The sequence below is a fragment of the Alosa sapidissima genome, chromosome 11 (assembly GCF_018492685.1).
Source record: "Alosa sapidissima isolate fAloSap1 chromosome 11, fAloSap1.pri, whole genome shotgun sequence".
In the NCBI taxonomy this organism is placed as follows: domain Eukaryota; kingdom Metazoa; phylum Chordata; class Actinopteri; order Clupeiformes; family Clupeidae; genus Alosa; species Alosa sapidissima.
This window is the reverse complement of record NC_055967.1, coordinates 20,673,721-20,697,733: the sequence shown is the minus strand read 5'-3', so window position 1 is coordinate 20,697,733 and position 24,013 is coordinate 20,673,721. Positions and strand designations below refer to the sequence as shown.

The window sequence follows — 24,013 nt, the reverse complement described above, 5'->3', positions numbered from 1 at the left end:
CACACACACACAGTCTTACACACACATACACACAGACATCGTCTTACACACACACACACACACAGACACATCGTCTTACACACACATACACACAGACATCGTCTTACACACACAGACATCGTCTTACGCACACACACAGACATCGCCTTACATACACACACACACACACACACATCGTCTTACACACACATACACACAGACATCGTCTTACACACACACACACACATAGTCTTACACACACATACACACAGACATCGTCTTACACACACACACATCGTCTTACACACACATACACACAGACATCGTCTTACACACACAGACATCGTCTTACGCACACACACACACACACACATATACGCACACACACACACACACAGACATCGCCTTACACACACACACACACACACATCGTCTTACACACATACACACACACATAGTCTTACACACACACACACACGCAAGCCACACTAGGGGAGTAAACTGCCTTTACGTTTCGGACACATGGCACTGCCTAGTGGAGGCTGCTTCACTTACATTGAGGGATGGAAGCTTCTGGAAGGAGAGGCATGTGGACATCTTTCCGCAGGTGAGATTCCTCATGTGTCGAAGGAGGAGTTCTTTAGATACCTCTCTTAGGCTTTTTCCACCAGCAGAGAACTAGCTCTGTTCTGGTTCATGCTCCAGATGTTGAACTGTTCTGAGCATCTGGACCAAAAATAAACTGGTTCAGGACCTGAAAAGTTGGTTTGGAGCTGGCATCAAAGCATGGTTGTTTTTCCCCCTCCTGTGAACAGGAGTGGGCATGTCGATCTACAGTTCAGTTAGGTGTGCAACACCCTCTGCTGATTACATATCCTTGGTTCGGTACAAAAACGGTGGAAATGTGGGCTGTTTTACTAGACTGCACCAAGGTTCAAAGAATTCAGAACGGAACCGTTTCAAGAACCAGTACTCTGTTGGTCAAAAAATGCCCTCTCAGAGACAGTATAGTGATAAAATATTCATAAACAACAGACACACAATAAATAAGAACATAAATAAATGAATAAATAAATGAACAAAGTGTAATGAATGCCCCAGACACATGTTCTTTAAGGATATCTTTGGTTGAGTTTATACATCCATTTTTTGTCCATTTAATGGATTTATTTTTAATTTATTTCCATGCTTAGACAGTATATGGTTTAGACAACACAGTGAGATATGGCACTCACAGCAAAGTATACATACTCAATGCAAATGGGACTAGAATCGGTTGCTTTATTGACCTCCTTCACAATAGTTGCACTGGAACTGAAATCTATATATTTGACCTACAGGCTGTTTAGAGAGAGGAAGGCATCCTAAGAGATTCCCAAGGCTGAACATCTAAACACTGCCAAACACATTACACTTCACAGACATATGGTGCTGTCTGCGGGAAACAGGTATGCTGAAGTACACACACACACACACACACATGCACATACTGTACACACACACACACACACACACAATAGTGACAGAGGACATGAAAGACCTGGAGGGAGAAAAGGTATACTATGAAGTTAACCTACATCATACTAGCCACTCAACACAGCTCCTGGATATTTCTGCAACATATAGAGACAGACAGAGAGAGAGAGAGAGAGAGAGAGAGAGAGAGACATATACATATAAAGATACAGCACAAAGGATCCATTTTCTGATAAGAAAATAAAAAACTGTATAAGTGACCTTGGGTTCATAAGCTGCTCTCTGCTGTGGCATTGTCCTGTAAACATTTCAGCCCGAGACTCAGCTAACGGCTGGTGGAACACATAATAATAAAACCCTGCAAACTGCAAGTCTCTCAGCTGGGGCCCCGAGACAACGTGCTCAGCTACTAATGTGCAGTAGTATGTAGCATAGTATGCAGTTCCTAAAACATAAGGCACTCATTTGTGTGACACCTAACTTGCTATGTAATGCGTTAATACTGACCCACACAAACTAATGCTAATTTGTAGAACTGGGAAACTTTTACTTGTTTTAAAAAACCACGCAACAAAATTTAAGTGACACTGTTTCGATTATGCTTCTAAAAAATCCTAAACGACAAGCTCTCATTTACAGTCAATCTGACATGTTTTTCTAGATGTTAGATACAATGCTACACATTACTCAACTGATCTCTGTCAATCTGACATGTTTTTCTAGATGTTAGATAAAATGCTGCACATTACTCAACTGATCTCTGTTACATGGTGCTGTGCAATGTGTCAATAACATAAGCCAATATGGGTATCACATCTAGTCTCATTTCAGTTTCCACAGCACGATAGTCGTATGTAGTGTGCGTAGTAGATTCAAATTAGCGCCCATAGTGTTCTCAGACTTTACCAGATGGCGGTTTAAAAATATGCTACTTGATGAACACAGTCTGTCATCTGCGGATTGTTTAATACTTGAAAAAAATGACCATTCTGTGTTTGCTGAGAAAAACTAAAATAGCAAATATCTGTTGTTATGGTTACATCCAGCATCTATCTTTTTTGTGGTCTTAAGTCCATACGATTGAAATTTTGTTCTCTCCAGATAAGCTGTCAGTCACCTGGCCTTCGTGAAGCTAGTATGTGCATATGATTGTGTTTGTGTCCTAAAATGTGTCTTTATTTTATTGTGTGTGTTTCTGAAGGAAGGCTTGCCCTCAGATGCAGCACAAGCCTACCCATCTGACTGCCCGTATCCTGTTATTAGGCCGTCCAGAGTGGTGTCACGCTGCGTCCCTGGCACCTGAGAACCACACGCCGTCCCCATCCGGCCCTGACCCACTTCAGTCTCCTGTCAGGTCAAACCAGACAGAGGGTGAACCTGAGACTCCTGGAGAATGACTGCATGTGTGTGTGTGTGTGTGTGTGTGTGTGTGTGTGAAAGCACCAATCACAGAGTTGTTGGCCGATGCCCTACACACTGAATGAAGGCGTGACACTGATGCCCATAAAACTAACCACTCTCAGACCCACCAATTAGGCTGGATCAACCATCCAATACACTACAGAGCCAACTATCCTACAGAGGCAACACAATCCCCTACACACACACACACACACACACACTCCGGTGCCTACAGAGCCAACACAACCCTCTGCATACACACACACACACACACACACACACACACACACACACACACACACATTTGTGCTGCTGTGCCTACAGAGTCAACACAACCCCCTACATACACACACTCACACACACTCTCTCTCTCACACACACACACACACACACACACACACACACACACACACACACACACACGCACACACACACACACACCTGAAACAGTAATAGCCCTTTCCATGCCTCCTTTTAATTCAGAGCAATTTCTTCAACGAGGGCAGATGGTGTTGTCAGCCCGCACTGGCCGGGCGAGAGAAGAGGGAGGTGGTGCTTTCTAAAACAGCAGGACAAGGCAAGGGAGAGATGGAGGCGTAATGGACAGCTGCTTTTTTTTCCCACCTATGCGGACCGGACACACTGTAATAGTGGGAGCACCATTTAATGACCTGACTCTCTGTGCAGCAAAACAGCACAGAGTCCTCTCTAATGGCCGCCTGAGTACTAAGATGCAGTGCACTAAAACTGACCGGTGATGGAGTCTTTATGTGTGTCCGCACGTGTGTGTGTGTGTGTGTGTTCATGTGTGTTATGGCCCATCACTCTTTCATTTCAAAGTCTGTCAATTTTCTCCCTGGTGCTTAGCAGTGCATAACCACTTCCATCACAGCTTATGGGATAGTGAGAGAGAGAGAGAGAGAGAAAGAGAGGGTGAGAGAGAAATAGAGAGAGGTACATGCCATGAACATGCACAGCTGATTTGAAGCTATGGAAACACATTATGTCCGTAATACCCTGAGGTGTGATGGTTGCCTTCCTTTGGCTTTGGTTTTTGGTTGAAGGCACGGGAGGAGCATTCAGTCCTGCTGCTGATGAAGGCCAGCATAAGGCCGTGGGTGTGAGAAAGCTCTTTGGCACTAGTAAGGCACAGCATTGGCGGCTCTGGGGCCCTATGTTGGCACCCGGGCTTTTTTCGGTGAGCAGAGGTGGGCACGGGCATTGTTTGGGTGAAGAGAGAGAGAGAGAGAGCAGAAGAGAGAGAGAGAGAGAGAGAGAGAGAGAGAGAGAGAGAGAGAGAGCGAGAGAGAGAGAGAGAAGGGCATTTGGCACTGCGCTGCCCGACCTGGTGCCAGTAAGGCTCGGCTCTGGTTCTGACAGATACCACTGCCTCCTGCCAGCCACCGAGGCATCTCATGCCCACGCTGTGAAGCCATCCATCAACGCACTCAGGAAGCATTCAGACCCGTGGAAGCTGCCAATGGCTGTCAGTAGTTGACATTTTTAAGTAACTAACCAGCATGGAGAACCGTGGCTCACACCAGAAGAATAAATAATAGACCATTAAAACAACACAAAAACATCACTAAAATGAAATGTAACACATTAACAGCACATACATAAAATATATAAATGACTAGTTAAAAAACAGAGAGAGAAGGAAGAAAAAAAAGATGTTTTTAAAAGGCACTTGGCAACAGTCCTTGCTTGTGTGTGACCTAGCGACGGCAGCGTTGCCATGTGGATAGCTGCCGTGGGAGAGGGCAGGGGTCAGCCCAGCTTGATGCGGGTGTCCTGGCTGTAGTAGAAGACCTGGAGCAGGATGGCCACGTCGATGAGGATCTGCACGCTGCCACACACCCAGAACTGAGCCGGACTCTCGTTCACCACAAAGTACGTGGTCTTGAATATGTCACCAGCCGTCCACAGTAGCACCATTTTTACACTGAGAGAGAGGAACAAAGAGTAAAGAGAGAGAGAGAGAGAGAGAGAGAGAGAGAGAGAGAGAGAGAGAGAGATTTTGATTCTTAAAATTATTCTTTATTACAATATGCAAAACCTTCAATCAATATGTATAAGCACATGGAGATATGAATAAGGCAGAGACATCACACGTGGACACAAAAAGACAGAAAAGGAGAGCGAGGAGGAGAAGAGACCAAAGAGACAGATAGAGAGAAAGTCAGGGAAGGGGGGAAAGAGAGAAATAAAAATGATAGTGAGAATCTATCATTCCTGAATGAAGAACATTTATATACAGGATGCCTCATAAACGAGCACCTCATCCCCAGAGACCGGTCTATTGGCTATCGTAAAAGAGCCAGTTAAACTCAGGGTCATTTTCTCAAACTATTACATCTTCACTCAGTCACACCCCATTCTGTAGATGCTGTACGCTGCCACGGCATGGCGAGGCCAGGGTAAAACAAGAACACAGTGTGTATAGGACATTACGTGCCACCGCCACGCTGTAGTAATGGTCATTATTTATGAAGAGCTGTTACATGAAATGATTCACACAAGAGTGAACACACATATTGGTTTGGTGGACTCTCTGTGCTATAATATGCTATCAAATCATGACCTTGCCAGGGCAGACATCTTGCTTTTCATGATTTTGTCCAACAAGAAAAGACCTGGAACACTGTGTGACTCTTTTGTGCTGGCATCTGCAGGGGTCCTAAAGAAGTTTTTTATCCACCATGCTCAGCCTGAAAGGCCATATACACTACCCTGGAAATCCAGAGTTCTCACGAAAGCACAATTTGAATTGTCTCTGCGAGACACTCTGGCAATGAATAATGATGCACGTTACTTTTACCCCTTGGATCGCAAGGAACCAATCACATCTGTGTATCTGATATAGGCAGGCCATGAGGCGAGCTAAACAGATGACGACAGCGCTGCAACAAATCAGTCAATACACTGGTCGTAGTGTTATCCAATTGCGTCAAAGTCCGGAATCAGTCAGTAAACATTGGTCGTAGTGTTATCCAATTGTGTGCAGTGAGATTTTCTCAAATGCATGCTTGGTGCCGCCCCTCGCCCATTTTCATTATTCATGGCCAACCCTTAATCTTTCTAGATTACCAGGGTCTGGATTTTCCAGGCTACATATACACAGCATTAGGTTTGAAAACCTCCTCAATCTAGGTAGGTGTGGACCTCAAATATGATGCAAAGCTAAGGCACATACAGAACCCTTGAAGGGTGTTTACAGAAATACATCATGCCCATACTGATCCTGTACCATGTTAGCATTTCAAAATAACTGATAGAATACAGTGTTTACTGAAGTAGGATAAAGTATCCAAACAATGTTTTCAAAACATTACAGAGCCCAAAATAACACATAATGACACAGCCTACTGTATATCAGCTGTGAAAGGGATGATGCTGAGGGTATGATACAGAATTAAGTAATCATCTTCAGACTTCTTCAAGACGTCTTCTTACAATTTAACATGCAGTTGTTTAGATGTGAACAGATCTTAAGTTTGGGATAAAGTGCACTCTCATCTGATGTGCGGCATGCTCAAGGCCTCTACAGAACTCCTCGAGAAGTTTCAGAGACAGTGACCGAGCCCGGCGTCCGGATCACAAGAGTTCTTGGCTCCGGGAAAGACCCTGCAGAGGCCAGGGCGGGGCCTGTCTAAGATCTTGTCAGTAGTCTCCCGGCATCCCCACACACACTCACAAGGACCTTCAGAGCTGCTTTTCACTTCAGTATTGTGAAGATGAAAACTTTTACTCCATGAGACAGAAGGAGGGAGGGAAAAGGACAGAGAGAGAGAGAGGGAGCGTGGCCTTGTTTGATAAAGATAGACAGTCACTTTCTCCTCCTTTTTCACTGCTCCATCTACCCCCTCTCTCTCTCCCTCTCTCTATCTCTCAGTGGCACAGTAATGTAAAGATCTCAATACTGGTTCAATAAACAAATGTTAATTCTATTTCTCTCCCTCTCTCTCCCTCTCCTCTCTCTCTTGCTCTCTCTGTCTCCTCCTTTTTCCTTCTCTCTTTCTCCCTCTATCTCTTCCCCCCTCATTAAGTCTTCAGTCACTGGCCTCCCTGTGGAGTTTATGCACAATGAGTTTGCACATTCATCCAAGAGGCGGCAGAGAGAGAGAGAGAGAGAGAGAGAGAGAGAGGACAAAGACTTAGAGATGAAACAAGTGTTTGCGATAGAGGAAAAGAGGAAGATGAAAGAGGAAGACAGAAACGTGGGTCGGAGTTGAGGGGTTTTAAAGGGCACAGTGATATATAGAGAGAGAGAGAGAGAAAGAAAAAGAGAGAGGGAGAAAAGAGAGTGACAGAGACAGAGAAAAGGGGAACAGGAGTCAAAGAGAAAGAGAGAGAGAGCACCAGGAGAATGAGGGAGAGTGGAGGGTGCAAGGCGGGAGGAGCACATCCATCAGCTGTCATCATGTGTAGAGGTATGGTGCAAAGGGAGTCGCCACTGACACTCACTCTCCAAGCTATCCATTTAGTGACAGCAAGACTACAAACGACCGCTGTGATTGGTCAACCTTATCTAAACGACCTGTCCGTAGTCTCCTTGGTGCTATAAACTCCTTAGCTCAGATGCACACACACACACACACACACACACACACACACACACGTGCACACACACACACACACACACACACACACTTTTTCTGGCCTGACATACCATGAGCAGGTGAGAGCAGACGAAATTATGGTCTCAGGTGGAGTGGTTGATTGATTTGTTTGATTGATTGATTAATGCAGTTGAAAGTTTGATACAAAGCTGTTTTGTTTTTCAATGTATTTATGTGTATAGTGTATGAGAGTATGCACATGCATATGTGTGTGTGTGTGTGTGTGTGTGTGTGCACGTGTGTATGTGTGTGCGCGCGTGCTTGTGTGTGTGTGTGTGTGTATGTGTGTGAGAGAGAGAGAAAAGAGAGGCTATTCACACACACACACACACACACACACACACACACACACACACACACACACACACACACACACACACTTGCATTTTTGTATGCATATAGAGAAAGATAGAAATGGGGAGAGACAATAAAAATGTGCATATGTAAGGTAAAGCAGAAATGAGTTAACGCTGCACATTGCGTGTGGATCCGTGGTTATCGAGTGCTGCAGCAGCAGCAGCAGCAGCAGCAGAATGAATAGGCTTGTTCTGTAGGAGACACGACCTCCCATCCTCCATCAGCAAAACTATGAATTAAAGAGCTTAGAGCGACCCAGTGAAGAGGAAGCAAGTAGAGGAGACACACAAGCACACACACATACAGACACACACAATGAGTGTGAGTGTGTATGTGTGTGTGTGTGTGAGACAGAGAGAAATGGGATGAAAAGGTTTGGTCTGTTGTCAGCACATTTGAATACCCTTTGGTTTTCCAGAGGTACAAACGATATATAACATTTGTTATATTTTTTTTTATGTTACAGTAAATAAAATACAAAAAATACAATAAAACCACAACCCAAAATGTCCAAATTAAACTACTGTATAAGATGCCCACCACCATACACAAAAAATGTACTTTTAAAGCCCACACTCAATGTATAGTCCAGGCAATAAGTGCTACTGGATAAAACTAAACTTATGGGTACCCTTTCATAAATTCTGATGTACACACATTTTTTAATTGTTAAGTTTTATGCCAAGCAACATGTGACTACACAGTGATACACAGACTACACTACACAGACTACACAGAGATATTACCATTCCTGGTGTTCTGTCTAAATGTAGGGACACTGACATCTCACTGTGGTGGCCAGGAATCACAGTACTTAGGGGATGTTCAGTGTGTGTGTGTTCTCCACAGTATTTAGGGGATGTTCAGTGTGTGTGTGTGTGTGTGTGTGTGTGTTCTCCTCAGTATTTAGGGGATGTTCAGTGTGTGTGTGTGTGTGTGTGTGTGTGTGTGTCTGTGTATGTGTGTCTGTGTGTGTGTGTGTTCTGCACAGTATTTAGGGGATGTTCAGTGTGTGTGTGTGTGTGTTCTCCACACACACACTCCACATTTGTGATCTGTGGACACCAACTCACAGAGCCCATTCCTCTCTGCACCTGAACTTCATCCTTGCCATTAACCTGTGGCTCAAGTGGCTCTGTGGTCAGTGCGCACCACCTCATTGGTATGATCCCCAAGATCCCCAAACCCTGTTCAGGGGTATGCGGACGACGTGGAGATTTCCTCCAGAGATGAGGGCGTCATACATAATATGTTGGCCAGAACAGACAAATTTCTTCGCTGGTCAAAACTGGAGCTAAAACACACAAAGTGCGCAGCACTATATGAGCGACGCAGCGGTGGCAACCGCTGGTATAAAGCCAAATCGGACAAACCCCCCTCCTTCACCATCATGGGGCAGCCCATCAGAGTCTACCCACGCCATGAGTCATACACCTATCTTGGCCATAACATCAACATTGCAGGTGAGTGGGGGGAGCAGGTACAGGAGCTATGCCATGCCTATAAGAACAGGATCGACCTAATCGACTCCTCCCCCCTCCCTGTAGTCATGAAACTGGATGCTATAAGAGAGGTGGCCCTGGCAAAGGTACAACACCTCTTTGCAAACGTCCACATCCCGCAAAATGTCCTACACGACATGAACAATAAAACAGTCCAGGCCGTCAGAAAATGGCTGGGGCTGAACTCTCACTCTACCCGGGACCTCATCTTCCTCTCACGCAAAGAGGGGGGGCTGGGTGTCCCAAATGTGGAATGGGTATACACTGCCACCAGGCTGACACACCTCATCTGCATACTCAACAATGACGATGCCACTGTCAGAGAGCTAGCCAGAGCTTCCCTCCTGCTGGACCTCAGGAAGAGGAAGGTCCCTCTGGCCAAACCAGGCCAGGACAGCTTCCTAGGCTTTAGGAGGAAAAGCAGCGGGAAACTGGACACACAAGCTGCAGGCTTTGGAGTCCGATCAGACTGGCCGGACCTAAATGATCTGTGCAACAGAATGTCAGTCAAACTGGAATGGACACAACACAACTCACACACAGCACCACAGGCATCTGATGCAGTTGTCACAGACCCATCTGTAACAGCAGAGGCTACTGTATATCACAACGAGGCACAACACACACTACAGAATACAACAGCAAGGAGATTCCTTCTTAACATAAAACAAACAGACACCAAACAACACTGGACTGGACTCAGAATGCAGGGAAAGTTGGCATGCCTACACTTTGCCGACCACTCTGTCTCACACTCCATGTTCACAAATGCCGCTGTTGGGGAGGACATCCTCTGTTTCACTGTCAAAGCCAGACTGCAGGTGCTACCCACCAAATACAACCTTGCATTATGGTACCCTGCAATCCACCATCCACACTGTATAATGCACTCAGACTCTGACCATCACCTCGAATCAGTTGCCCATATTGTTAATGGCTGTACTATGTAGAAAGGACTTTATACTGCACGCCACGACCGGATTGTTAACCTTATTGCTAACACTGTTAAGGATGTACTTCCAGATAATGTGACCATGTACAAACATTCACGTATTATGCCAGAATGGTTTAACAGCTCCACTGATGTGTTTTGTAACATCCCTAACACCCCTGATGTTGTGTTTTTAGACCGAGACAGAAGGGAAGTACTTATACTTGAAATAGGATGTGTGTACGATCTCTACATGGATGGCTTTTAATGACAAAATCATGAAGTACCAACCCATACGGACAAAACTATGTGACCTAGGCTAACAGTGCAAGCTAGTGGTGTTGATCTTTGGCAGCTTGGGGCATGTCCACAAACTTGTTTCCAGTGGGTTAAGGCTGGCAGGGCTGTCCAGCAGAAAAATAAAACAGCTAGCAAAGTTTTGCTCCATATCTGCAGTTATAGGCAGCCTTGCAGTATGGCGCAGGAGATGTTTTTTGTACCCCTGAATATCATTGAGTGACAAAGCCCTATCTTATCTCTTGAAATATTTGAATCCTGTCTATTGTAATATGATTTGTGGATTTAAATAAAGAATTAAAATGTGTGTTCTCCACAGTATTTAAGGGATGTTCAGTGTGTGTGTGTTCTCCACAGTATTTAAGGGATGTTCAGTGTGTGTGTGTGTGTGTGTGTGTTCTCCACAGTATTTAGGGGATGTTCAGTGTGTGTGTGTGTGTGTGTGTGTGTGTGTGTGTGTGTGTGTGTGTGTGTGTTCTCCACAGTATTTAGGGGATGCTCAGTGTGTGTGTGTGTGTGTGTTCTCCACAGTATTTATGGGATGTTCAGTGTGTGTGTTCTCCACAGTATTTAGGGGATGTTCAGTGTGTGTGTGTGTGTGTGTGTGTGTGTGTGTGTGTGTGTGTGTTCTCCACAGTATTTAGGGGATGTTCAGTGTGTGTGTGTGTGTGTGTGTGTGTGTGTGTGTGTGTTCTCCTCTCCACAGTATTTAGGGGATGTTCAGTGTGTGTGTGTGTGTGTGTGTGTGTGTGTGTGTGTGTGTGTGTGTGTGTGTGTGTTCTCCACAGTATTTATGGGATGTTCAGTGTGTGTGTTCTCCACAGTATTTAGGGGATGTTCAGTGTGTGTGTGTGTGTGTGTGTGTGTGTGTGTATGTGTTTGTGTGTGTGTGTGTTCACAGTATTTAGGGGATGTTCAGTGTGTGTGTGTGTGTGTGTGTGTGTGTGTGTGTGTTCTCCACAGTATTTAGGGGATGTTCAGTGTGTGTGTGTGTGTGTGTGTGTGTGTGTGTGTGTTCTCCACAGTATTTAGGGGATGTTCAGTGTGTGTGTGTGTGTGTTGTGTGTTCTCCACAGTATTTAGTGGATGTTCAGTGTGTGTGTTCTCCACACAGCTGGTGATAAGCTCCCCCACTCTTCCCCACTGCGGTTCTTTTTGTTCTAGCGGGGTCCTGCCTGAAAAAGACGTCTGTGCTCTGGGGATAACAAACATCATTAATGCAGATCAAACATTAACGAGGTAATTAACAAGACCGGGTCATCCGTACAAGAACGACGCAACGACGCAACGCGCCAATAGAGATAAATTGTCCCATAGAGGTCATTCATCTCCCACTGTCTTACTGACTCTCCCTATCTCCCTCCCTCACACACACACACACACACACACACACACACACACACACTCGCACAAGTGTACACACACACATAAACAAGCCACACACACTGACACACACACAAACTCACCAGACAGGCTTGCAGCCCTTTGGGAACAAAGTCAACCAATCCATCACAAATTTGTACAAACTCATTCTCTCTCTCCCTCTCTCCTCGCTCTCAGAGTCACAACAACACATACACACACACACAAACACACACACTCATACACCCTTCATCTCTTGCACTTACTAAAACAAGCACTCTCCTCTTCCAATCCCTCTCTCTTTTCTTTTACACACACACACACACACACACACACACACACACACACACACACACACACACACACACACACACACACACACACACACACACACACACACACTCCCCCTTTGTATCCCACTCTTCATCTCCCTCATTGGGCCTCCAAAGCCTGGTGTGGACTGACAGCAGATGAAAGCTCCTCACTCCTCAGCTACTCGAGTTGTGCCCTGGGGCCTGTGTGTGTGTGCGTGCGTGTGTGTGTGAGTGTGTGTGTGTGTGTGTGTGTGTGTGTGTGTGTGTGTGTGTGTGTGTGTGTGTGTGTGTGTGTGTGTGTGTGTGTGTGTCTTTGTGCATGTGTGTGTGTGTGCATGCATGTCTGTGGGGAGGAGAAGTGATTATTGTATTGATCAGTGAATGCTGATGATGCCGGCCTTATGCCACTCGTGCGTCCAGGACTCCCTTGCTCTCTCTTCATCCCTCTATCCACTGCCTCTCCACTCACACTGCTCTCTCTCTTAATCCCTCTATCCTCTGTCTATCCATTCACACTGTTCTCTCTTTTAATCCCTCTATCCTCTGCCTCTCCACTCATACTGCTCTCTTTCTTAATCCCTCTATCCTCTGCCTATCCATTCACACTGCTCTCTCTCTCTTCATCCCTCTATCCTCTGCCTCTCCAATCATACTGCTCTCTCTCTCTTCATCACTCTATCCATTCACACTGCTCTCTCTCTTTATCCTTCTATCCACTCACACCACTGACAGGTCCTCTCACCCACTGATCCCCTCTCAGCCTGACACCTTCATTTCACTTGCAACAGAGAGAGAGAGAGGGAGAGAGAGAGAGAAATAGAGGGAGAAAGAGAGAGTGAGAGAGTGAGTGAGAGAGAGAGAGAGTGAGAGAGAGAGTGAGAGAGAGAGAATAGGAGAGGGCAGATAGATAACAGAAAAGATAGAAGGACTCTGCTATAACACAGAGTGTAATACAAGATGAAAAGAATGAAGAAAGTAAGTGACACATGGATGGAGAGGATAGGAAGAGAGAAGCCAGAGAGAGGAGGAGGCTATTGGACCTGGCGCTGGTCATGTTAATACTAGGGCTGTCTGAACAGTTAAGGGTTAAATAGCGTAGTAATGGGGGCCTAGTGGAAAGACTGCTGGTAACGTGGAGCTAATGTAAAGTTTTTCAAAAAGCCCGCTGCAGACATGGAGAGGGGGGAGGAGAGAGAGTAGATGTCACAAGCAGTAGTCTAAAAAGACCACGGAGATGCTCAGGAGCGGCACCATAAAGTTCAGAGAAAATGAAAAGAAATGAGGGAGTGAATGAGACTGAACGATCTCTGGTCTCTGTTTATTAAGGAGCAAAGGCAACTATAATGAGAACGAAAATGGAAAACAGAGGGGAGGGGACTTTGACTGTGATAGCAGTGGTGGTTAGAGAGTGAGGGAGAGAGAGAGAGAGAGAGAGAGAGAGAGAGAGGGGGAGAGAGAATGATTACTGGAGATAGAAAAGAAGAGATAGAGAGATGGAGAGTGGGTATCTGGCTGTGTAATTGGACTGAGTAGCATTGACTGAGAACTGATGGGGAACATTATTTGTCGCTTATGGGGTCATGGTCTTGCTCTGGGCTTACAGAAGTGGTCTCTCCCTCTCTCTCTCTCTCTCTCTCTCTCTCTCTCTCTGTGTGTGTGTGTGTGTGTGTGTGTGTGTGTGTGTGTGTGTGTGTGTGTGTGTGTCAAAGGCCTCTTTGATATTTGACGGGTTCTGGCCATGAGCCACTATGCAGGGTAATAATCTTTTTGTTTGTCCTTGATGTCGACCCTCTAGCAGGGAAGTGCAATTTCAAGATCAAGCATGATAGGCTTGGATGAGAGAATGAGGTTCAGAGTGGCACTCCTGGAAATGGCACATTCGGCCTCTCATGTCCTAGAGGGGGTGTGAGCAGAGGCAGAAAGTTCAGCTCTAATCGTCAACCTTCAGCAGTCAGCAGAGTTTGAGAAAGCTGTGGCAATGACATGGAGCATTGGGGCTCAGGGCTAACGAAAAGAGCCAGTGGTGTCAGCGTACTGTAGTAACGCACCGAGGTATATTAACATCGGCCCTGTGGGCAGAAAACAGCAGTTAACGCTCAGCTTCCTTTTAGGTAAAATGCATAAAGTTCAGTCAAGGCATCAGTCAACGATTACTGTGAAGGACTCAAATTGCCAACTTTTAGTAGTCAGCAAAGTTGGAGAGTTGTAAGCAGGGACGATGAGTATTGAGGCATAAGGCCACTATGACTATAGAAAGAAACCTTTGGTGTCAATATGGCCGTGCACAGATTTATACTTTAATCAGCACCATGGACAGCACCCAACAGGGTTCAGTACTCTGTAAGGTGAAATGCACATACAAGCTCAGACAAGGATTCAGGCTGTATTTACTTTACATCAAGACTAGCACCATGGACAGCACCGAACAGGGTTCACCACTTGTTAGGTTGAAAAGCACATACAATTTCAGACAAGGAATCATGTTTATCTCTGAGGGGCAATCCAAAACAATCAACTAACCATCTGCTGACAGCAAGCACTAGTAATTGGGCTCGTGGTGAATGTATCCCCTGTTGAATGGTGGTGAATACTGGCACACAAAATGGTGTGCAGTAAAAGTCTCACTGTGCTTGTGTGGTTTCGGTTATGGGCTGTCATCTGTTTCTGAGTCTGACTATGACCAGCCATGGGGCTAAACTGTGATTTGATATTAGGTTTCCACGGGGGGACATTCTATGAGTGGCTTCAATGACTGAACGGACACACATCACACATACACAGACATGTATACACACACATAAACACACACACATATATCAAACAGACACACACACGCGCGCACACACACGCGCACACACACACACACACACACACACACACACACACACACACACACACACACAAACACACACACAAGCACACACACACACACACACACACACACACACACACACACACACAGACAGAGGGGGAAGAAAGAGAGAGAATGGTTACTGCACACACACACACACACAAACACACACACACACTAGCACACACACAAGCACACACACACAAACACACACACACACACACATTACTTTTAAGAGCACCATCTGCACTGATTTACAAGACAGCAGCTCTACCACTTTTTCATCAAAGCCATGTGTGTGTGTGTGTGTGTGTGTGTGTGTGTGTGTGTGTGTTTCCCATACAATATGTCTCCCTTTAGTGCAGCTCAGTGTATAGGTGTGTGAGTGTAGCAGCTGGTGGGGTGGTCTGTGTGTTTGAATGTGTGTGTGTGTGTGTTTCCCATACAATATGTCCCTCTTTAGTGCAGCTCAGTGTATAGGTGTGTAAGTGTGGCAGCTGGTGGGGTGGTCTGTGTGTCCCTCTTATCCATCAAACCAAACAGAGCACACAGACAAGGACCAGACAAGGTCACTGCCCACAAGCCTGGCTAGTTAGAGGTGGTTTGCAATGTGTGTGTGTGTGTGTGTGTGTCTGTGTGTGGCTGTTTGTGTGTGTGTGTGTGTGTGTGTGTGTGTGTGTGTGTGTGTGTGTGTGTGTGTGTGTGTGTGTGTGTGTGTGTATGTACTGTATGTGTGCGACAGATACCAAGAGAAAGATCAATAGAGTGTGTCAGAGGGTTATGTGTGCTTTCACATAAACATGTGTATGTATGCAAAAGGTCATACATATGTGTGTGTGTGTGTGTGTGTGTGTGTGTGTGTGTGTGTGTGTGTGTGTGTGTGTGTGCGTAGTGGGGAAATCACACATGCATGAAGCCCCCATATCTATAGCTAGAAATGTAAGACCTCATTCTGTCCTCTGATTTCCATGATTTCCAAATGCCACCAGCCTTTCCATTATTTGTCATGTTCCAGGCACATGTGTTCTACTGGGCTACTCATGCGTGTGCCATCACGTGAGAGGTGTCGAGATATAAAGCTATGAATCCATGCCTCGTGTACGGCAGTAAACCAGTAGCTTGTGCCCAGGCTTCAATCAAATTGAAATGGTGAAACTCACACTCAAGAACGGTGAAAACTACAAAAAGAAAGATTGTAAAAATAAAAAAATGAATAAACAACTAGACTAAAAAAGGTTCCACTGAGTAAATGTATCACTTGACACACTTCACATGCACATGGATAATATTCTCAGGTGGGTGAAACCCAGCCTCAGTGCAAGCAAAACCAAATCTCTTCCCAAAGATAACAGACTCATGTGAGACACACAAGCAAAATCAAATCTCTTCCCAAAGATAACAGACTCATGTGAGACACACAAGGAACACGCAGCAACATGAGCGCCTGCTGAGCAACATGACAGTTACACGGAGAGGGAGGAGAGAGGGAATGACCTCCTTGGGAGAAAATAAAAACACGCTTGACCCCCCCTGCTGTGTGTACTTGCCCCTGTGATAAAGCACACTGCTGATGAGTCATGCTTTTATCAGTCCAGGAGCTCAAAGCAACCCGAATAACACAACAACAAAAACCAAAATAACAACAAAACAGATAAATTGGAGAGCGTTTGGTGCCCTGCTGTGTGCTGTGGCGTCCTCTAATAGAGAGCATCGCTGACAGGCCACTTTTGTCGGCTTTTCGCTGGCGTACACAGCACGTTTAATTGAAAATAAAAGAGCAATGTCTTTGATCCTGACTAAGACTGTGTGTGTGTGTGTGTGTGTGTGTGTGTGTGTGTGTGTGTGTGTGTGTGTGTGTGTGTGTGTGTGTGTGTGTGTGTATGGTGTGTATGGTGACCAGACACACACTATTCTTGAAATTATCTTTCTTTTTCTTAAGTATGCATGGCACTTGAGGGAGAACATGTTTTGTGAAAGGTAGAATATGCACCTTGCATTTAAATGAGTAAGAGAGAGAGTGTGTGTGTGTGTGTGTGTGTGGATGTGTGTGTCTTTGTGTATGTTTGTGTATGTGGGTGTGTGCGTGTGTGTGTGATGTGGTGCAGTGAGTGACACTGTAAAAGGAGAGCACCAAGGATTTATTGACTTAACAGTTAACAAGCTGCTGTGACCGTACTGAGTGTCTCTCTTCTCTCTCACTCTCACACACACACACACACACACACACACACACACACACACACACACACACACACACACACACACACACACACACACACACACACACAGAAGCAGCAGCAGCAGCAGGGGTACAGTCCTGACATAAGGTCAAGAGCAGGTATCAGCAGAGTTTAGGTGGTATTCCCTGAGGTCTGTCTGAGTATGCAGGATGTTCCTGGTCCGATAGAGCCTTATGACATGACCCCCACTGACCGCTGCATCTCACACATACAGTACCCGTCAACTACCAAAGCTCCTTAGTTCTCTCTACACAGCAAAATACAAAGTACTGCTCCAACATATCAATATGTCAATATCAGCAAAATATCAAAGTATTCTGAGTCAGAATGTCCAGCATGAGAAGCCCTTTGATATGAACTAACTGGAGGCTGGACACTAGCCCCTCAAAGCTGTTTGAAGAAGCTACTCCAACTACAGCACGGAGCAGGACACACGTCTAACTTCAAAGCTAGGCCGCTTTTATTTCTGCTTAAATGTGCTTAACCTCCTCTTACGCAATGCATATATTATATTAATGGTGGACTAGCATCGAAAAGCCGTTATTGAGAGCCAGTGGGGGGTGTTGAGATGGACAAGCACCGCCGGACCCCCCTACACACTCCTCTACTTCTCCCCTGTCACACTCACCCAGACTGATAAATCAAAAAGAGACGCTTCAGGGTGGAAGGAGAAAAAAAGAGAGAGAGAATGAGAGAGAGAGAGAAAGAGAGAGAGAGAGAGAGAGAGAGAGAGACGAGGAAAGAGCTCAAGCAAGGCACATGGAACACATGGTATGAAATATGCATGGACATCGATTTTTCTTGCTGTACCCAAACACTGGAAAGTTTGCATATTTTCTGGAAGAGACAAATTTGCTTCCCAGCAAGAGGGTAGGAGGAGAGATGAATGGCAAAACACACGTGTTTAGAGAGCTCTTCATTTAGAATGCTCTTGAAGGATGTCAAAAAGGCCTCCATTTAGCATGACTTGTAAGGGAGAGAGAGAAAAACACACAAACAAGCAAAAACCTCATACACACAACCACACACACACACACACACACAGGCACACACGCATACACAAACACACACACATGATGAAGTGATTTCATTTCTCGAGTCCCTCTCAGCATGGCATTTCAACTCAGTCAGCATTCAGCAGCAGCATTCATTACTACCAGACCTCCGTCTGATTAACAGAACCATGAGTCCTTTAGGGCAGGGCTGGGCACGGCTGGGCAGCCTGAGTGATGACCCTAATGGGACAGGAAATCAGGAAGTCTCCCACAGCAGGAGATGAAGGCCTGAGGATGACCCTATTCCTAACACTAACTTGTTATGACAAAAACCGAATGACACTTAATGACAAAAGCGTTATGTCATAAACGTTTATGACTTGTTTATGACATGTTCATGACAGTGTCATGTCACTCTTATGTTGATACTGTCAAGTAAAGTGTAACCAAAATCTTTCATCACTCAAACTTCTCGTCTAAAAATCTTTCATCTTTTTATTCTTTTTATTTCTCAGGGTTTCCTAGGGTTCCTTACTCTCCTCTCCGTCCCCATCTACCTCTCTCCCCTCCTTTCTCTCCCCCCTCTTCTCTCTCTCCCACAGGCCTGCCCTGTACGCTCCATGAATAATCCCTCTGATTTCCAGGTCTGGGCGCTGGGGAGAGGCGGTGGCAGGTGTGGTGGTGGTGGTGGTACTGAGGCCCTGATGTGTGGCTGATGTGTGGCGCGGTTGGGTCTCTATTCGATCAATGGCTCCCTCTCACCATCGCACACTCCAATCACCTGCACGCACGCACAATGCCACCCACATCCAGTTTGGGGACCTCTGTCTTATTTCAGTTTGGTCTCTAACAGTCTGAATGAGTTCTGATATCATTCAACCATGGTGCAGAGTTTAACCCCCACCCACCCACCCATTCATCCCTCCTGATACACACCAAAGCTGTCAGCCCTCCCGTTTTTTGGGTTTCTCACATATTTTGACTTTTTCCCTGCTTTATACCCAGTTTAATATACTGCTCAAAAAAATTAAGGGAACACTTCAATCATACACTGGATCGGTACTCTGACACTGTTTGGTTCTGAGCACAAGTAAAACTTTTGAGGTGAGTTTTTTTATTTTGCAAGAACTGTCAGACATTCTGTGAATGTAGTTTGAGAATGGAGAAAAGGGTGGAAGGTTTCTAAAAATGTGTTAACAATTAACAATTGTGGAAAACTGTAAGTGTTCCCTTAATTTTTTTGAGCAGTGTATTTTCACGTAAAATATCCTGTATTTCAATACTCCCGTAACATAAGCCCTACCATCGGACCTGTCAGTCTCTGTACTGTTGTCCTGTTGCTACCCCCCTTGCCCTCCCAGGGAAACAGATGTTTACAAAGCATCATTTTGCTTGCTTGAAAGCGACCTTAGAGTGATATTCAACCAGCTACATGCTTATAACTGTGTGATAGCTATACAGCAGAGGACAAATCAACTTGAAGGTCTTTTTTTAGACCCAAAACAGGTGCACCTATTTCACCTGTGACTACACACTCAACACTAGAGCAAGGCTGCAGGTTTTCTGCTCTCCTACTCTCTCTCTCCCCCTCTTACCCCTTCACCTCTGTCTCAAACCTCCCGCCTTCACTTTGTCCATGTTTTTCCCCAATTTACTGGCATAACCATCCATGTACAGTGTTGCCAAAGCACAAGTCTTACTCTCTTATCTCTCTCTCTCCTTCACCTCTCTCTCTCTCTCTACCCTATCTCTCTTTCCTTTGCCTCTCTCTCTGCCTCTCCTATTCCCCTGCAATCATACTCATCACTGCATCTCCTACAAGTGTCTGATCTTCTGTCTTCTCCCCATAAAGATAGACCACCACCCCCACCACCACTACCACCACCATCCTGCCTTCCCACAAATGTTCACCTGGCCCCCATAACTCTCCACCCTCCCAGTTCCAGAGAGTGAACGGCGTGGGCGTCCATAACAGATTCCTTCCACATAGTTAAACTCTCGCTCCCGCATGGATAATTACGACCAATATTTCACCACGCCGCTCAGACTGGCTCGCTAGTCCCCGGGATGCCCACATCGGTCCTCCTCATCAGGACCGGGCGGGGGATCCTGAGGGGTGTTTCACAAATGGCTTTGAAAGGTGCCAGGGAGAGCAGGCTGGCAGCCTGGCATGCTGGAGGGCTGCACCACCGGCTGGCTGGCTGGCGTCCCCCTGACGTTTGAGCTCTCTCGGGCACTGGTGCCAACTCTAGGAGGGGCAACTCTCGGGCAAGGGCAGCGCGTTGGCAGGAGCACATGGTGAGCTTACAGGAAGACGTCAGTTGGAGAGGAGGAGGAGGAGGAGGAGGAAGAGGAGGGGCGGGGGGCTCTCTGTGTGCGATGATGGAACTGGTGATAAAGGAAACTGCTGACTCAGCGAGTGTTGTTTGTGATAAGTAAACACACACACACACACACACACACACACACACAAACAAACAAAAGCACACACATGCATGTGGCATGTAAACACACACACACACACAGACACACACACACACACACACAAAAGGACTCTTACTGTAATAATTCTCTCAGTATGGGGTGGAAAGCATTGGTTGGGGTCATTCAGAAAAAAAGCCTCCAAGCTGTTGTGTTCTGCACACATTTCCCTTGTGTGATCTTAAGGTTACATGGAAGAAGTCACGACACACTAGCTCTTTTTCTCTCCTTCTTTCTCTCTCTCTCTCTCAATTCAATTCAATTCTATCCAATCCAATCCAATCCAATTTCATGTATTTCATGTATGTTTGTATGGTGTTGGCTTTGTATCAGGTGCGTCATGATTCCATGGTTTGAGGAATGATCCAAAAGAGCTTTATTGATATGACGTAGTCTCTCTCTCTCTCTCTCTCTGTCTCTCTCTCTCTTTCTCTCTCTCTCTTTCGCTCTATTTCTCTAATGCATGCACACACACATACACACACACACACACAAGCAAAAGGTAGAGGGAATAAAACAGCACCACATATAGGGCCAGATGTACTAATGCTTTTGCACCCACTTCAGGCGTATTTGTTTTGCAACGTGCACGTAATGGCAAGGCATGTACAAACAGGCTGCACTTGGGTAAAACCGCAGGCCGCACTTGGGTAAAGCCGCAGGCCGCACTTGGGTAAAGCCGCAGGCTGCACTTGGGTAAAACCGCAGGCCGCACTTGGGTAAAGCCGCAGGCCGCACTTGGGTAAAGCCGCAGGCTGCACTTGGGTAAAACCGCAGGCTGCACTTGGGTAAAACCGCAGGCTGCCTGTCACAGGAGCTAACAATGACAAATTGCGCTATCCTGTGTCATGCATATGCATTCAGAGGAGGGTCAGGGGAAAGTGGGAGTTTCGTGTAAAAAGATGGGAGGGGAAGTGTAAAATGCGCCTAATTAGGTATTCCCCTGCATGTATGAAAACTGCCCATGGAAGCGCACGTCTGTTTTGCGGTGAAATATTTACGCCTGGTAAAAGCAGGTGTCAATCCAAATTACAGATAAATGTGTCAATAAGAGGAACTTTCAGACAACAGAATCGCTATTCAGAGCACCAGTTTTGCATCTGTACTTTATCAAGAGCAACTTCAAATGTCCTACTATCACGTTATCCACTTAAACTTTCCTACTTGCTAGATTTGACCAATCTTCCATAGCCTACGTGCACAAGTAGTTTGAGTAGAACTACTGCTCTTCATTATCTCCCTGCTTGTTGACATCTGATCATGTATTGTATTTTTTCATGATCGCTAAACGTTTGATTCTTTTTAATGTTGTCATCAGTGAACTTAAAGCAACACTAAAGAGTTTTTTGTACCTTAAAATAATGTTTCCAAAATCGTTACAGTGGTTCTTCAACTCATAACAGGGTGAACGGCATTTCTGCATTCGCTTCGCGACCCTCTATCCGGTTATAACTGCACTATGCAAGATTGCCAGATCGGGTAGCGGATCTGTAGTTCAAAGGAATGAGACATAAGAAACTTTGACTTGCTTCTCATGTCGCAATACATCATACTTTCATAAAACCATGCAAAGTACTCTACCTTGTCTGTGGACATTGTTATTTCCAAAGCTGGTGCTGGATAAACAAAAAGTGTGCCAGCGACAGAGAAAAAGTGCTTTGGTGTTGCTTTAATTCAACTGTGCTTACAATTGAAGTATGCCGTTTAGTTGTGGACGTTTGTAAATTGCGGTATGGGGGCGGAGAAAGGTGCTGATTACCCGATAATCTGCTGGTTTGATAAATACCACGTATACTTTCTGCGGCTTGGCCATGGTACTGATAACGCTACGTTTGCAAATATACGTACATCTGGCCTATAGTGGTGTACGGAGAATACATTTTGTGTTGCCAGAGCAACTAATGATGAGAACTCTCAGGGCAGCGGAAGCCATCCAGTGGAGAGTCCTGATAGGCCCGACTCCGATCTCCTCCCCCCTGTGGAGCACCTCTACCTGAGACACTCTTAATGAGAGGAAGTGAGGGGAGCCGAGGATGAGGAGGAGGAAGAGCCAGACAAACACACTCACAGAGAGATGAATGCCCCTCAAGATATTCCATAACAACAATAACTGCGGCCACGACAACCCAATAAAGCACCTGAGCTCTCGCTTCCTTTTGAGCGTGTAAACAACAGTGTGAGTGTGTTTGTGTGTGTGTGTGTGTGTGTGTGTGTATGTCTCTGTGTGTGTGTGTGTGTGTGTGTGTGTTGCATCCTGTGGTTTCCCCTGAAGAGGTGAGTAAGCGCCACAGCATCACACTCACCTTGGTTATTTTTAAAAGGGGGAATGAAAACTTTCCACTCATTGTGTTTGGGAGTTTGACTGTGTATGCATATGTGTGTGTGTGTGTGTGTGTGTGTGTGTGTGTGTGTGTGTGTGTGTGTGTGTGTGTGTGTGAGAGAGAGAGAGAGAGAGAGGGAGAGAGACAGAGCGCATGTGAGAGTGCATGTGTGTGCGTGTTAGTGTGTGCATGTGTAACTACAGTATTGCATGTGCATGGTGATGTGATGATATCATACACACGTGTGTGTGTGTGTGTGTGTGTGTGTGTGTGTGTGTGTGTGTGTGTGTGTGTGTGTGTGTGTGTGTGTGTGTGTGTGTGTGTGTGTGTGTGAGTACTACTTACATGTTTGTGTGTGAGTATGCGTTTGCCTGCATGTGCCTGACTCCCGGGGGTAATCAGGCCTTCTCGGGCCCAGGCAATGTTTCTATCTGCCTGTGGCTGATGAAGCAGAAAGCTGCCCGCAATCCCACAGGGACTCTCTCTCTCTCTTTCTCTCTCTGTATGTGTTTGTGTATCTGTGTGTGCGTGTGCGTGTGCGTGTGCGTGTGTGTGTGTGTGTGTGTGTGTGTGTGTGTGTGTCCATGCTTGTTTAGGAAACAGATTACAGTATCAGCCCCATCAGCGCAGCAGAGTTCAGGCTCTGACCACACACTGGCCTTAAATAGAATCATCACACACACATCCACATCCCTCACACAGGGAAAACAGAAAAGTGTCCTTCCTTTCTATCCTCCCTCCTTCCACCCTCTCCTCCCTCTCTCCTTCTCCCTTCTTACCCCTCTCTCTCTCTCTCTCTCTCTCGCTCTCTCTCTCTCTCTCAATTCAATGCAATTCAATTCAATTCAATTCAAGTGTGCTTTATTAGCATGACAAATATTTTT

At 45.7% G+C, this 24,013-nt stretch overlaps 1 protein-coding gene across 5 annotated transcripts in view; it reads right to left on the bottom strand.

Annotated features, from left to right (window-relative positions):
• Positions 1-1,240: 1,240 nt before the first annotated feature.
• The window catches only part of si:dkey-246g23.2 (solute carrier family 66 member 2), a 60,425-nt gene continuing 37,652 nt past the window's right edge, over positions 1,241-24,013 (bottom strand). For all 5 annotated transcript variants that reach the window (XM_042109617.1, XM_042109614.1, XM_042109613.1 and 2 more), the window contains exon 5: positions 1,241-4,801. In XM_042109617.1, the coding sequence (XP_041965551.1) occupies positions 4,627-4,801 (175 nt within the window). In that variant the 3' untranslated portion in view covers positions 1,241-4,626. The remainder of the gene's footprint in view (positions 4,802-24,013) is intronic.